At 42.3% G+C, this 15,855-nt stretch overlaps 1 protein-coding gene across 1 annotated transcript; it reads left to right on the top strand.

The window, feature by feature from the left end:
• The first annotated feature begins 42 nt into the window (after window positions 1-42).
• LOC130379414 (probable E3 ubiquitin-protein ligase HERC3) lies at window positions 43-15,566 on the top strand. The gene is made up of 24 exons (XM_056586222.1): window positions 43-409; window positions 3,608-3,722; window positions 3,827-3,903; window positions 3,991-4,215; window positions 4,535-4,626; window positions 4,786-4,916; window positions 5,361-5,488; window positions 6,293-6,363; window positions 6,449-6,555; window positions 6,668-6,727; window positions 6,817-6,922; window positions 7,052-7,244; window positions 7,337-7,491; window positions 7,851-7,916; window positions 8,785-8,883; window positions 8,983-9,072; window positions 9,441-9,548; window positions 9,885-10,025; window positions 10,339-10,505; window positions 11,091-11,157; window positions 11,236-11,297; window positions 12,538-12,721; window positions 12,849-12,948; window positions 13,089-15,566. Exons 1-24 carry the CDS (start codon window positions 196-198, stop codon window positions 13,301-13,303), a joined length of 2,973 nt encoding a protein of 990 aa, XP_056442197.1. The 5' UTR covers window positions 43-195; the 3' UTR covers window positions 13,304-15,566.
• Window positions 15,567-15,855: the final 289 nt, after the last annotated feature.

The following is a 15,855-nucleotide window of genomic DNA, read 5'->3' as shown; positions in this document are numbered from 1 at the left end:
TCATGGCATTTAGGAAGGGCAACATGCGGGTGCGTCGTAGGGCGTTTTCTTGGGTGTAGATTCAATTCAGGAGAAACGAAAATGATCAATACTAAGTTTCAGTTTCGATTCTGACTCAGGTGTTGAGCTTACCTGGGCATATAAGCAAAGGGAAACCCAATTCGCTATGACAGTGGACACATCGAATAAGCCAGAATGTTTTCATGGGGAGAAATTCATTTAGCAAAGCCGAATGATTTGGCGGAAAACCGAGAGTCAGAGAATGGCATTCAGTTCGTACCAACGACCAAACCAATAATAAGTTTCTCTGCGAATAATTCAACGGTAACGTTTACCAAAAGTGATGGAAGGGCATATTTCCTTCGTCGGCAAAGGAACCACGATGGAAATGGGAGATTCGGGAAAACCAGTGAGTAAATTTAGCACCAAGTGGTCTGGATATACACTATATTGTTGTTTTATCTTGAACAGTGGCGTACTAGACTCATTTAGTTGGGTTGGAACCGGAGGGGCACACACTGTAAAAAAATTTTTTTTGAGAAAACTCAAAATTGCAAGGCAACTTAATGCAATCAATTTTTGAGTTTTGAGCCCAACAAAATGTCATTTTTCTTCTTTAGACAAACTTGAAAGTTAGAGTTACACCAACTAAGATTTTATATTTTACAAAACTCAAAAAAGTAAGTCAGGGTTGTTAACTTAATATTTCAAATTAAGGTTAATATTATTTAAAAAAAAAAAACATTTCAAAGAAAGCAAAACTAGTTTTAAACTTCCATTTTACATTTCTGAATTCCAGACAGCAATAGAACAAGCAACATGTAGCTAGTTCAGCAGCAGAGAATCGCTGTCTTAATTCAGCAAACCAAAGTGCAGAACAAGTTCGACATTAAGGTCAAACTTGTTTTGCACGATACGGGAGCCCAGGTTAAACGGTGACGCAACTCTCGTGCCTCATACACCGCACGATCCGGAGAGCAGCCTTTATTTAACTCACACCCACAGCACACAGCGCACCGCACAACCAACCAACGGACATGCAAGTCTCGGTAACGGTGGCGGCAACACTACACACAATAAATAATACACAAACAATAAAGACCCCAAACCCGTTAACCCCACTTAACCTAACAGAAACAAATTGATAAAAGGCAATAAACCCCTTTTTCCCAACCGGCATCACGAATACCCAGACTCCCCGGGGGTTAGGGTAGGAAAGTGTCGAAATGCGCATGTGCACCGTAGTTGGCCCAGCCTCAGACAGAGTCTGACTTAAACCCGTGTGTCTTGCTAACAAAGATACTACACTACAGTGAGCCCAACTCTTGACCCAAAACACAACATTGTTGGTTGGACTAAATTGCATTGCACAGTTGACATGAATACTTAATGTTTTCTGTGTACTCAGAAATCATAATGAGACCAACAATTGTAAGTTTTCGTTTTTACAGTGCAGGGCACTGGTGTAGTCCAGCGCGGGTATACGGCGTACACCCACTTATTTTTCAGTCATCATTGCGTATACCCACTTCTAAATCCCCCCAGATGCGCACCATTCAGAAGTATCAGCAAGCCAAATTGCCCACTTTTTTGCGTTCACACCAAATGCGACGGGGCGACAAGATCCCATACAAGTGAACGTAGAGACGGGATTTTTTCACGAGAGAAAGTTTTGATTTGTCGTGCCACACTTTCGCACAGGCGAGCGCGTTCACGAGGATTTGTGCAGCGACAAATTCGCTCGAGTTGAAATATTTCAACTTTGATAAGAATTTCGCGTGATGACAGCCAATCAGCGTTCAACAGCCTGGCCACTGAGTGACATGTGTAACGTAACAGCCAATCAGCGTTCAACCGTCAAACTCAGTGCAGTGCAGTCCGGGGTGAACTGCAGCATGGAAGAGAAAGTGATTGTTGCCGTTTGCGACTCCCGGAGCTCTATATATTTAAGCAATAGATCACGACAGGCTGTGGTATGTGCTCATTATACCACTGTTAAGGGGCGTTGTCCGGCCCCGACGTGCAGCGGAGGGCTGGCGACCCCCTTCACAGTGGTATAATGAGCACATACCACTGACTGAAGTGATCTATTGCTTTTATACAACGGTTACTATTATGGCAAACCGAAAGTCATCGACACACTACATTTAAAAAGAAACCAAGAAAGTCAAAGTAGCAGTTTTATTAAAGAATACAAAAAAGTAGTCCCTCCTGGCTGCCTTCGAAATGCACGACGGTCGCTATGCAACACACTTTAGCGTCCCTCCGAGAGAAGGCTCGGCTAGAGCGGTTCGCCGGCAATTTATCTATATGGAGCAGTTCACTCGCCGTGTGCCTAAGCTTTCGTTAGTCTCTCCATCGCCTTGCTCACTCCCGGAGTAACAACATTTACAACCTCTCCATCATCCAACATATGTTTTACTTTGTAACTGTTTCTACTTCCAGGCGCGGAGTGATAAGCAAACTTTCGGAAAAATGATCGGGCGTCATAGCAGTTATGTATACGCTCATTATACAACAGTTAGGAACCAATCAGATCAGCAGCGACATGCTCTGCACGATGCCCGAGATGCGGGGGGGGCCTAACCAATCAGATCGCTGGATTTAGGCCCCCCGTTGTGCCATGACCCACGCTACTCTGCTTCTTATTGGCTAATACTCGCTGCCTTTACTGATTCCATTGTTGAATAATTTGAATGATGTTCAATCATCATTTGATATATAAATACATGTTGATATTATATATATCTAACGGGATGATTGATGTGGAAGAGAATGATGTGCGTTTTTTTAATCTAAGGTGAAATATGAACAAGGATGCATTGTCAAATTCAGATCTGAAGTATTTTATTTAAATAAATGTTCAAAAAATTACTGAAACACCATGTTTGCCTCATCTATATTTTACATTCATGCAGGCTGCCTGTGTGACCAGTAATACCTACAAACTGCTCCTGATCAAGTCATGTTAACTTTAAAATAGTGGCCCACTCTGGCCCATGCTGCAAATCAGCTGTTCAAAGACACAGTTTACAAAATAAATTACTGACTTGCCAAGTGAGAGAATAGGTGTCATTCCAGGAATAAGGAATAGTTCCCTCAAAATGCATAGTTGTCTGTCACTAGTCTGTGGGCCAGTGTTGGTATATTAATTTCATAATCCTTCCTCCCTGAGATCAAGCAGCAGAAATTATGTGACAATGAGCAAATACTACGGAAGGATTTTTGGGTAAACTAAATAGAGTAGTCTCAAATGTCACTGTTTCTAAAACAGGGCGCTTTTCTGGGCTGCGTTAAAAAAGGGCAAACATTTAGAGTATACCCACTTCTCCAGGGACCACTACACCACTGATGCAGGGTAACACCAGCCCTAAAACAATAACTTTGAAAACCAGAGAATGAAGGCTGTATCCGCTATACACTACACAATTAACAAAATGACAAACAACAAGTATTGATTCGGAATATAAGAAATAGGTCCATTGCATTCGATGATCGGTCCACAAATGACTAGGAGAACAAAAAAGCTCACAATAAAAAAAAATATGTTGTAGTCTAGTTAAACACACCCGTTATGCTGGACATGTCCCTGGTCCTTTTTTTCTAGAGAGCATCAAGTGCAGACACGTCGTAGCTTCCAGTTCAGGAGACTCTGGTCTTCTCCTGCTGTCCAGGGATGGCTCTGTCGTCTTTGTGGACCTCAGTGCACCCGCCATTCCAAGGTGAGGTCTTCGTCGTCATATTGTCATTGTTGTGATAAAATGGGAAAGGTTCGTCTAAGACGTTTTAAAGATATTATGTGTTTCCTTATTTCACTGTGATTCAGATCACTCCAAATCTGCATTAAGAAAAGGATCATTCAGGTCGCATGTGGAGACCAACATTCCATAGTTTTAACTGAAGGTAGGCTATAGGTCTGACCAGCTCAATAGATCTAGCCTACAACCAAAACTATTTTTCATTTTACTGTTGCCTATACATTGCTTTCAGATGGACAAGCATTGTCTTGGGGCAGCAACACTCGGGGGCAACTGGGTCTCACCCTCCCAGAGACCTCTGTCATCCCGTCCCCTACACCAGTGGCAGCCCTGTCAGGGGTACCCCTAGTCCAGGTCACCGCTGGGGGAGCCCACACTCTGGCCTTGTCCGTCTCTGGAACCGTATTCGGCTGGGGGCAGAATGACGCCGGGCAACTGGGTCTTGGAGACACGACAGGTATAAGGCCTGTAGGAATGTTCTCTTAGTCAGGAGATTCTGACTAAATGAACTCATTAGTCATGAGAAGGCTGATGATAGGACCTATGAGTTGCTTGCTTCCTGAGAGCCGATAAAGTGATGATCTGCTCAATTGAATGGTTCTCCTTTAATCCCATTACGGGGACATGACATAGTTATATAGATATTACTCAAGGACAAAAACCATAGTCTTCATCTGGTCGCATGCTGTTATCCTGGAGATTATGTGAACTAAACCTGTATTTTTCCTATTCTTTTGAATGTGTGAATGAAATTGTATTTCAATTCGTGTTTTCAGACAGATCTACTCCAGTGACAGTTGAGTGTCTCAACCTTAAGAAGACCGTTTCCATTTCTTGTGGTGAAAGACACAATGCTGTTCTGACAAAGGTTACTACATATTCTTATTTTAGTAATGTAGTTTCCATCCATAATGATTGCATTAAGCCATGTCCTATTCAGTGAACTCAATAAAAAAAAAAATCCCCCTGTTAGTCTGTGAGTCGGCTCACAGACTAATCAGACGGATTTCCTTGTGTGTTCCTTTAGGGAGGTGTGGTGTTGACCTTCGGCAGCGGTGGCTGTGGGCAGCTGGGACACAACTCTCTGCTGAATGAGCTGACCCCTCGTGTGGTGGCTGAACTCTGGGGCGCAGCGGTCACCCAGGTCTCCTGTGGCAGGTACTCTGTCTTCATCTTTTCACTACTGTTCACTAGGAGACGCTTGAATCCAAAGTGACCTACAGCGACTTAAGTCATTAAGGAGCAGGTAGAGGGTGGTCATCTAGCTCAAGGATGCCCAGGGCTGAGGTTGTGGACGTTGGGGATCGAACCCAGTACCTTTTGCCTGGCAGACTAAGATTACAGACTATTCTACTGAATCTATGTATATATGAATTGTTATTATTTAAATAATCACTGGCTTCTTTTAATCTATTATTCTACCGAATCTATGCATGAATTGAACGTCTTTTTTTTCAAATGTACTCATATTTTTGATAGATGATTTGCTTACACATCACCAATGTATTTATTATAATCACTACTATTTAATTCGGCAGGCTATTACAGAAATGTCACTAGCTTCTTTAAATCTTCTTCTATTTGCTATTTTATTTTCTGCAGCAACCACACCATGGCATTAGTAGGCCCAACTAAGAAGATCTATTCATTTGGTCGTGGAGAAGAAGGCCAGCTTGGAAACAGGCTCACCACAGACTGTTCGGTGCCTCTGCCTGTTCTGCTGCCTCATGGTAGGAAGTCACGCAGTTCAGGGTTAAGTTTAGGGTAAAGGAGCGTGAGGAAGCGTTTTTCATCTTTTATTTACCTAGGTTCTAGGGTTAAAGTCACAATGTGTAACGATTAAACTTGCTCGAGGCATACATTAATCTAGACATCTCTATATATATATATATTTATACAACGGGGGGCCTAAATCCAGCGATCTGATTGGTTCCTAACTGTTGTATAATGAGCGTATGACGCCCGATCATTTTGTGAAAGTTTGCATATCACTCCGCTCCTGGAAGTAGAAACAGTTACAAAGTAAAACATATGTTGGATGATGGAGAGGGTGTAAATGTTGTTACTCTGGGAGTGAGCAAGGCGATGGAGAGACTAACGAAAGCTTAGGCACACGGCGAGTGAACTGCTCCATAGGATAAATTGCCGGCGAACCGCACTAGCCGAGCCTTCTCTCGGAGGGACGCTAAAATGTGTTGCATAGCAACCGTCGTGCATTTTGAAGGCAGCCAGGAGGGACTACTTTTTTGTATTCTTTAATAAAACTGCTACTTTGACTTTCTTGGTTTCTTTTTAAATGTAGCGTGTCTATGACTTTCGTTTTGCCATAATAGTAACCGTTGTATAAAAGCAATAGATCACTTCAGTCAGTGGCATGTGCTCATTATACCACTGTGAAGGGGGTCGCCGGCCCTCCGCTGCACGTCGGGGCCGGACAACACCCCTTAACAGTGGTATAATGAGCACATACCACAGCCTGTCGTGATCTATTGCTTAAATATACATTTATGTTGGCTTTTTTTTGCATGAAAAAGATGACCAGAAGAATGTTGAGCGAATATTGGCTGGAGGAAACCAATCTTTTGCCCTTTGTTCTCTCAGTCAGGTAGGAGTCTTTGTATTTTGCATTAATTTGTTTGGATGCAAGACATTTAAAAGGTTTTTTTAGTTATCTTGGGGTTGTCTAACAGGAGCCTGAGAAGGATCTTCCTGGGATTATTACAGCTCTGGATATGGACACCATCGACTTCTGGCTCTCGAACTGTCGGGATGCGAAATCATGGCGTAAAATTAGAAAGTAAGCTCTAAATCTGAGAATCACAGTATGTAATTGATGTTTAATAAGGACATTAAATGTAAACTGGTTTAGAGTAATATATTCATTTGAATATATATATATTTATTTCTAGACAGATCAAGGATATATTCTCATCCACATCTTCCTTGAACGCCAGCTTTCTTGACAGAAGGTAACGCATTTTACAATATTTTAAATAATGTATTATCATTTCAAGTTGCTCTTCCAATAATAATATTCTATTTTACTTGATCAAAATAGCGCTGACAAGCACTACCAGACCTCACCCAGGTGCTCTGGCTTGGACTTGGTTCTTGTCAAAACTGCTTTTGCCAAGCTAGCAACAAACACTGAAGTGCTACAGGAGGTAAGGCAACATTGAGTGAAAATACAAAACTCTCCCCAACTGTTTTCAGTTCGATAAAATATATCATCCCGTGTTCAGAGTCAAACACTGACAACGCTGTAAATGACTTTGTCCTGAACGATGCTATAGGTGGAGACCGTCGTCCGAGACTGTCTCCTGCCCTCGTTGAGTGGGCAGCCGGTCAGGTTTGAAGGCCTGAGGGTTTACTACCTGCTGGTGGAGCTGCTGCAGGTGCTGCTCAGAGACAACTTTGGTCAAATGCTCTCCGTGAGGGTGGCTGATGCCTTCCTCTCTCTGCACCAAGACAGACTGGAAGTCCTTGGTAATAGACCCAAAGAACCCATCATTTAAGATGCACTACAATGTGTTTTCCAAAGCTGTTCAATGTACACTGTATGTGTGTGATTGATGCAGTTGGACTATGGTCCTGGACACCTAGCTTCTTCCGAACCGCAGTCGAGACCTTCTGCAACGTGTCCAGGAAGCACCTCTCATCCTTAGATTGGGAGAACCACTCGAGAACCGTCTTCTTAATGAAGACGGCGGACGTTTTGCAAAGGCTTCATTATGTGAGTGTTTACTGGCAGGTGGTAGATGCTTAGTGTAAATAGAGGTGTGATGAAAAATTGGACGAGTCAAGTAATGGGGAATGATAGCTAAGTAGCTAGTGTTGTTCGACTCTTAAGGTCCGAAAGGTTCTGGGTTTGATCAACATTGTCAAATGCCCAACTTTTGCACGTAACAGAGTTTAATTGATTTTTTCACACGTATGATTACTGCTTCATACGGTATGAAGCAGTAGTCTCTTCAATTAGAAAGTAGCCAAATGTGATGTTTCCCCTCTAATGACATGTATCTGAATTTAATGTATGTCGTTTTGGATGAGTGTTTGGTGCTGAATAACTGAAAAGTTATGTCCTGACTGCAGGCCAGCAGTAGCGGTTCACGGTGCCTCGAAGATAGTGTTTTCCATGTGACGACAGTCCTAGATAAGGTGAGTATTTAAGGACCCTCTCTCTCTCTCTCTCTCTCTCTCTCTCTCTCTCTCTCTCTCTCTCTCTCTCTCTCTCTCTCTCTCTCTCTCTCTCTCTCTCTCAGCATTTTAGGTGCAAGGCCTCTTTGCATGCGGCATGGACATTTTTTAAATGGGAATAAAGTCCCCATGCAAGGGCATCAAGGTCCTAATAAGTTAAAAAGCCTAATTTTTAACACAAGGAAGGAATACCAGTACTATTTTCATGAGGTGCAACCGATTTGTGTCCTTCTCCTGCATGTGATTCAAGAAGACTTCCAAAGAGGAAGGAACATTTTGCCCTTTCACTAACGTAACATCTTTTGCCCAATATATGTAACCACCTTTTTAGATTCAAGACAATATGAAAAAAAGCTTCCCCATTCAAAGGAGTATCTCTTCACTGTAACTTCGGGGGGTCGTGTTTCCAGTGAGATCACTCACACCGGCGCTACCATGCAGCCGCCATATAACTTCCAGCGCTGCCAGAAGCCTTTTTCCATCAACAGTCACTTTGGGGGCCTTACGATCTTAAATGCAATTCACGGTTATTCGAAACACCTGTATAGCGGAGATATACTCGAATAGTTAAAAGTCCCAGTGCTGTTATATTCTGTTCCAGCACTCATGCACTGCCTGTTCAATCAAATGACTTTGTTAACAATTCTTAATTATGAATTGTTGTTCAATATATGTTTAACATACTATTTACTTGTACTATTATTTCTGTTTATTAAATGGTATGTAACATTGAGTGTGCCACTAATACATTATTTATACTTTTGAGAATGATATAATTCAATATGCTAACATCGGTTGAATCTAACAACATTATTTCTCTACTCCTTAGTTTTTCTTGATTTATAGGGTAATAATTCAAAGATTCCATACCGGTCTGGGGTCGGAGGAAGAAAAGCGATGGTCACTTAAAACCATACAACATCTTTACGTATGTTGTTAAGACATTAACTAATATTCGATAGAATTGCTAAAATGTTGTCATGTATGCATCAGAGATAATACCTCTACATTGTTATTCTTTATATAGAGTAGCCTAGGCCGTCTGGTGAAGTACCCTTGCATTCTACCCATAGAATGCAAGATGAATCTGTGGATCCTTCGTCTGGATGGTTTCAAGGTGAGATTATATTAATTGAAAAGGATAGTGTCTATAAATCAAGTCCATGGAGTCAATAGCATTATTTGTTCACAAGCTACCCCAAACTGTTCATTTCTGCACTCCTAGGAAGCCACACTATGGCTATAATCGGATTAAGCGGTGCATGTAAACGTCCTGAAATTTAATAAAGCTATATGCTACATTATGCTATGCTATACTATGCAATACCATACCATACAATGCCATGACATACAGTGATAGTGCTATACTATGCTGTGATATTCCATATGCTATACGACGTCATACTTTACCATACTTGACTATACTATAGTGTGAATGGATTTGACTTGACCTGCTCTTGACTTCACCTCCACTCTGTATATCAGTATTTGCAGGCAGGAGTCTTTCAATTCAATGTCAACCGGGGCACAGTGCAGCAGGACACTTTTCAACTTCTGCGGACGTCATCCCATGACCCAAAATCAAAGCTTCAGGTTGGTCAGCAACGCATTTCCCCAGTTAACGTCCATGGTAATAAAGTTGGTGCAATTCTGATCAATCTAACCATCATTGGGATAAATCTAGCTAAATGTGTTTGTAGAGTTCACTTTTCTCGTTAGTTCATTTTTCCAATTACATTGGATGATTGGTTTAGTATTGGTCTTTTTTTTATTGTGGATTAATTCATTGGACTTCATCATCAGTGTGACATTACCGCACTAGTCACGATTCTCTAGTGTTCTGAATCCAGGGATCAGGTGAATTCAAAATATTTAAATTGTAATACATTTCTCAAGGTCTTTTCCCTGCAAAACCTCTTATATTTACAGGTGAAGTTTAATGGGGAAGATGGTGTTGATGATGGAGGTGTGTCAATGGAGTTCTTTCACCTCCTTGCTAAAGAACTTCAGAAGGCAGAACCACAGATACTAGAAGTGAACGTGCACGGAGTGGCCTGGTTCCGCAAGAATGTACGTATACATTATTTTTGTGTAGGGACTATCCGCTGTTCAATTGTGCATTTGAGAGATTTTCGAACATCTGTATCGAATTGATCAATGGCTTTTCAACATATTTTCAATGGTGGGAAAATGTAGCATGTTTCTGTTCATCTGTCCATTCTTCCATCTATCCATCCATTATTCCATTCACTCATCCATCCATCCTTCCATCCATCAACTCTCCCTCATCCATCCACTCATCAGGCATCAATCATCCACCCATCCGTCATTATTTACTTTTTTGTCAAATGACAAAACAATAATTATAATATGCTCCCTCCAGGTCGCCCAGCTGACTGATGAGTTCTTCCTACTGGGCACGCTCTGTGGCATGGCTCTGTATAACAAGTGCCTGATGAACATCCCCTTCCCCTTGGCTCTCTTCAAGAAGCTCCTGGGCTTGAAGCCAACCCTGGACGACCTCATGGAGCTGTCGCCAACTGTTGCACAGTACTTCTATTCTATATTACACATTACATGCCGTGCTATAATATGATCTATTGTAAAACCCTATACTATGCTTTTCCATTCAACACTATAATATGCCATGCTATGCTAAGTGATGCAATGCTATACAACCACTATACACTATATTACCAGTTGTATACATGGCCGCCTTAATGCACAGGCTTACCTGGGCTGAAGCCCCAGATCATGATAGGCCCCCCGATCGGCGTAGGCCCGAGACAATGTGATTTTTGTTTTGGGCTTACAAAGATCAGAGGCCTTTCATGGGCCAATAAAAAAGGGGGCCACTAGCTGGTCCACTGGCTGGGCCCATTGGCCACTTGAACCCCCCCCCCCTGTCGACAATGGCAAAATGTCTGAAAATAATTTACACATCTTCATTGTAAAATCCCCTCTCAGGGGGCCTACGAACACTCAGGCCTGGTTGTATGTACCCCCATTTCATAAAAATTTGATGGGGTTGCTGTAATAATGCTGTACTATTCTAAACAAGTTGTATTGGCGTATTCCCTGTATTTCATTACAATTTGACGGGGGTTGATTTTACTTTCACGATCGTTCCAACAGAAGCTTAAAGGAACTGTTGGACTATGAAGAGGAGGCTGTTGAGGACCTACAGTTAGATTTCGGAGGGGTAAGAGCTTATGCTTTTTAAAATTCTGCTAGAAAAGAAGACCGATCCTCACTTTAATCATCAATTTTACTTCTGTAGGATGCAGCAGGTTTGGATCTTCTACCCAATGGACAGTCCATTCTAGTGACCAAAGTCAACAGGTGTGTGTGTGTGTGTGTGTGTGTGTGTGTGTGTGTGTGTCGATGTATGTATGCACGTATTGTGGCAACCCGACACGTTGAGCGCACCAACTCCTCCCAAACAGGACACCATTTCCTTGGTGAAAGCCAAAAAAAGGCATGTTTATTTAAGAACATAAAAGTCTCTCCAAACACAAAAACTTAAACCTCGGGAGGAATCAGCGGTCCCCCTTCTTCGTGGGTGGAAACCCGTCACCCACGAGGACCGGTCTCTCCTTGCAGGAGCTCCAAGGCTGGGAGAGCCCCGAATGAGTGGAGAAGCAGGCTATTTAAGCCCTGCTTCTCCACTTGTTCCTCAGGTGCTCCCAATATCCTTAATTGGCCTGGGCCGGGTTGCCACACTCCTCCACCCTTTGCTGAAGCCTCGGGTGGCCTTTCGGAGGTGGCAGCGGTCCGGCGCGCAGCATGGCTGCTTCTGCTGCCGGCGTGGCTCGTCTCGCGGCCTAGTCTCCCGCAGTCTCGTCTCCCGCGGCCTCGTCTCCCGCGGCCTCGTCTCCCGCGGCCTCGTCTCCCGCAGCCTCGTCTCCCGCAGCCTCGTCTCGGGCTGCGTCGTCTCTGGCGGCGTCGTCTCGGGCGGCGTGTCGTCTCTGGCGGCGTCGTCTCTGGCGGCGTCGACTCCGGCTGCGTCGGCCCCGGCTGCGTCGGCCCCGGCTGCGTCGGCTCCGGTATGGGGGTGGCTTGAGGTGGGCGCTCCCACCCAAAATGGCCCGTAGCTCGGTCGAGTTGCCTGCATTCTCCACCATATGTGGCAACCCGACACGTTGAGCGCACCAACTCCTCCCAAACAGGACACCATTTCCTTGGTGAAAGCCAAAAAAAGGCATGTTTATTTAAGAACATAAAAGTCTCTCCAAACACAAAAACTTAAACCTCGGGAGGAATCAGCGGTCCCCCTTCTTCGTGGGTGGAAACCCGTCACCCACGAGGACCGGTCTCTCCTTGCAGGAGCTCCAAGGCTGGGAGAGCCCCGAATGAGTGGAGAAGCAGGCTATTTAAGCCCTGCTTCTCCACTTGTTCCTCAGGTGCTCCCAATATCCTTAATTGGCCTGGGCCGGGTTGCCACAGTATGTGCAAGTGTGCCTGTGTGTTTATGTATGTATGCATGGCATCTATGCATGTGTGTTGCTGGTGCGTTTGTTCTTATTTATGAGATTTTAGAGCAGACTACAATGCTTCAAAGACACATGTGTATCGAACCCAGGCAGAAATATGTGGACCTCCAAGTGGACATGGTGTTCAGCCGCTCGGTGAAGCATCAGTTCAGGAAGTTTGAAAAAGGCTTCTCTAAAGGCTGCCCTTCACCTGCATGGAGAATGTTCCTCCCTGATCAACTCATGACGCTCCTCAAAGGAGAGGAGATCTTCAACTGGGATGATCTGAGACAGGTCAGACATCCATCCCTAACCCTTCAAATACACCAGACGCCACAGTATACGTCTTTTTATATAGATATATCTATATATTTATGTGAGTAAGAAATGTTCATGCTTCAAAATGTATCTTTTATTACAGAATGCAAAATATGGAGGCTGCACATCCAATGATGAAGTCATCAAAAACTTTTGGATTGTCTTGGCAGAGTTCTCCGTGGAGCAGAAGAAGGACTTCCTCAGTAAATAAACTCAACACAACACATCAATACTTGTATACAATATTATTGCTATTTGATTGGTTGCCTCCATTATTATATCAATTAAAATCGTATAAATAACAACCAATAGACATGTAAAACTTCCTTTTCCTCTTTGTAAGAATTCCTATCTGGAACGGACAGAATTCCCAAAGTTCGCAGTTCAACAATCAAGATAATCATCAAGTTGTCGTGTTACCCAGAGCCTGAGCTGTACTATCCAATGGCCGCGACATGCTACTGGACTTTGATTCTCCCCAACTACAGGAACATCCAAACACTTCGTCAGAAACTCCTTCATGCGGTCAAGCATTGTGATACTTTTGGATTACAATGAAATAGTTTAACCTAATCGAGACTGCTACGTATGGTGGCATATCACTGGACAAATTTGCTGCCACTTTTCTTGATTATAATTCGAATCATATAAATTTTACTTGTGGTCGGTGGACCACACAATTCTGAAATTGTGTCAAAGTAGAAAGCTGGCTTGTGTTAATTGCACTAGAGACAGTGTTTCCCCTAGGATTGAGCTACAGCAGCGGCGTTTAAATGGATTTTTTTCGCTTGCAAATCTTTTTGTGTGCTCGCAAAGCGCTCCCTGCCGGGAGGTTTCGATGCGTCTTCCGGCACCAAAAGGGTGTACATACAGTACATTTGTGCACAGTAATGAGCAGGGAAAAATATGGAGAGATTAAACATAATCCAAGTATAATCTTTAAAACAACTATTTACATTTATTTTACAAAATATATATTATATCAACAACCACCCTATACAGTAAAATCACATAACACAAATACTACAACAACCAAAGCATCTTCCCCTCTCCCCACCACAAAGGTCGTAGTAGGACCATAAAGAGGCAATGCTTCTGTTGAACAAGTTTTGGGGCTCTAGAGTCAATAGTGGCGACGCTACTGAAATTGTTGCTGTTAAAAATGAATATTGACATTTTTGTTAAAAAGAAATTCCTTAGATATAAGTAGAAATATATTTTTCAAAACTAAAGGTTGCAATAACCATGCCTATATGGAAAACATTTTGGGGCTCTAGAGTCAATAATGGCGCTCCTCTCAGTTGTGCACTTTGCAGACGGTCCCTAAGCTCACGGCTGAAAGCCTACAGCTCACAGAAGCCAATGCAATTCACCGTTCCCTAAAGACGGCTTGTTTGGATGAAAACCATGTTGTTGCTGATTCTATAGGTTACAACATTACTAAAGGTGCTTAGCTAGAGGTGTCAATTGTGTCGCAACGATGTTTCACTGATCTATTGAACCGCAAACTCTGAATCTGCCAATTTATTTCCAACTTTACGGAAGTTCCTCTCCGTTCATATGCTTTACTCACAGGTGTGTGAATTGACCTGGATATGAAGCATCCGTAGCACAAAATAATATTTGTCTCTAAAGAGAAGACGGAGCTCTCCTCTCCTCTCCGTTTATATGCTTTACTCAGGTGTGTGAATTGACCTTGATATGAAGCTTCCTTAGGGCAAAATAAAATAACATTCGTTTTTTAAAGAGATAAGACGGAGCTCTGCTCTCCTCTCCGTTTATATGCTTTACTCAAAAGTGTGTGAATTTACCTGGATATGAAGCGCATATTTAACCATTCAGAGGAAATCAGGCCTACTGTAGGCCTATGTAAATAAGATTAAAGATGTCTAGGATAGTATAAATGATAACTTTAAATGGCAGGTGTACTTTGCTTTTGATGGAGCCATTATGTTATATTAATAAAAAGCTTTTTATTGATGGGCACCTTTCAGGCCACTTAAGCACACCTTACATGCATAATTAATAAAATATTAAAAACACTTGGGTGGAGCGCGTGTTTGTCCCTTATGTGAAAGAGCTGGAAAGAGCTGGAGTAACGAATAAGATGCAGCTGGCCAGGGCGCTGAGAGGTGATGCATGATGGTGACACGGCAGACAAGTAGAGGAGCATGATGGACTGGGATCTGATGAGGAAACAAAGATTTTCTAACTTAAGATAAAATATACTCTGAAGTTTCCAGTTTCTGCAAACAGAAGAGAAGGGGTTTAGTTAAGGCTTTGTATCATCAATAAGATAGACTGTGACAAACAATCAATAACAAACAAAAAATAAAACTAAGTCTTAGTTTAAAGCCCACTCACCACGTCAAGGTGCAGGCCAAGAGTGGGAACATAGAACAAAGACTCACATCACAAACTCAGACAGTCAAAACATGCAAAAAACATATAAGAAACCTTTACATAAATACGAGACCATAAGATATGTTTGGGTTTCTCTTGCTTTATCTTAAAAACAAAATACACATAACATTAAGAAAATAAGGGAAGAAAATAAAAGTAATAATAGATAAAGCTAAACTCAGTGATGGGCATACATTTAAATGTACAAAAATTACAGAGGTCACTGATCGGATGTGCTGTTCAAAAATAAATGCACTATTAAACTATGCCTTGTGCTCCGTTATGCAAGCTCCAAGTCTACAATTAAACAATGTCTTTTTGCACTTTTGAGTGCTTTGTGCCAACTTGTGCTCAGTCATGCAAGCTCCAAGTGTTACACTGCTTAAGAAACAGATTCCTTCCAACTAACTATTTACGAAAAATGCAATCAATATCTTATGTACAAATAAATAGTTACATTTGAACCAGCAACGACGTTGGAGTGGCCTACACACATTAATAATTGTAATACACCAACATTGATAACTGTCATACATAGGTATTTAAACAAGCAAATAAAAAATGTAATACCAACGCTGAAATTTTAATTAGACTATTAACAATAATATAAAATTATACCGTAATGCACCTGTTCTTTGCCTTTGGATCTTTTGAATAATTGGATCAATATATGGTGAATCACAATGATCGCAAGCAGAGGACCGTGA

Source organism: Gadus chalcogrammus, chromosome 3 (genome assembly GCF_026213295.1).
Source record: "Gadus chalcogrammus isolate NIFS_2021 chromosome 3, NIFS_Gcha_1.0, whole genome shotgun sequence".
Lineage (NCBI taxonomy): Eukaryota > Metazoa > Chordata > Actinopteri > Gadiformes > Gadidae > Gadus > Gadus chalcogrammus.
Note: the sequence above shows the minus strand (reverse complement) of the source record. Positions and strands in the feature narration are given on the sequence as shown.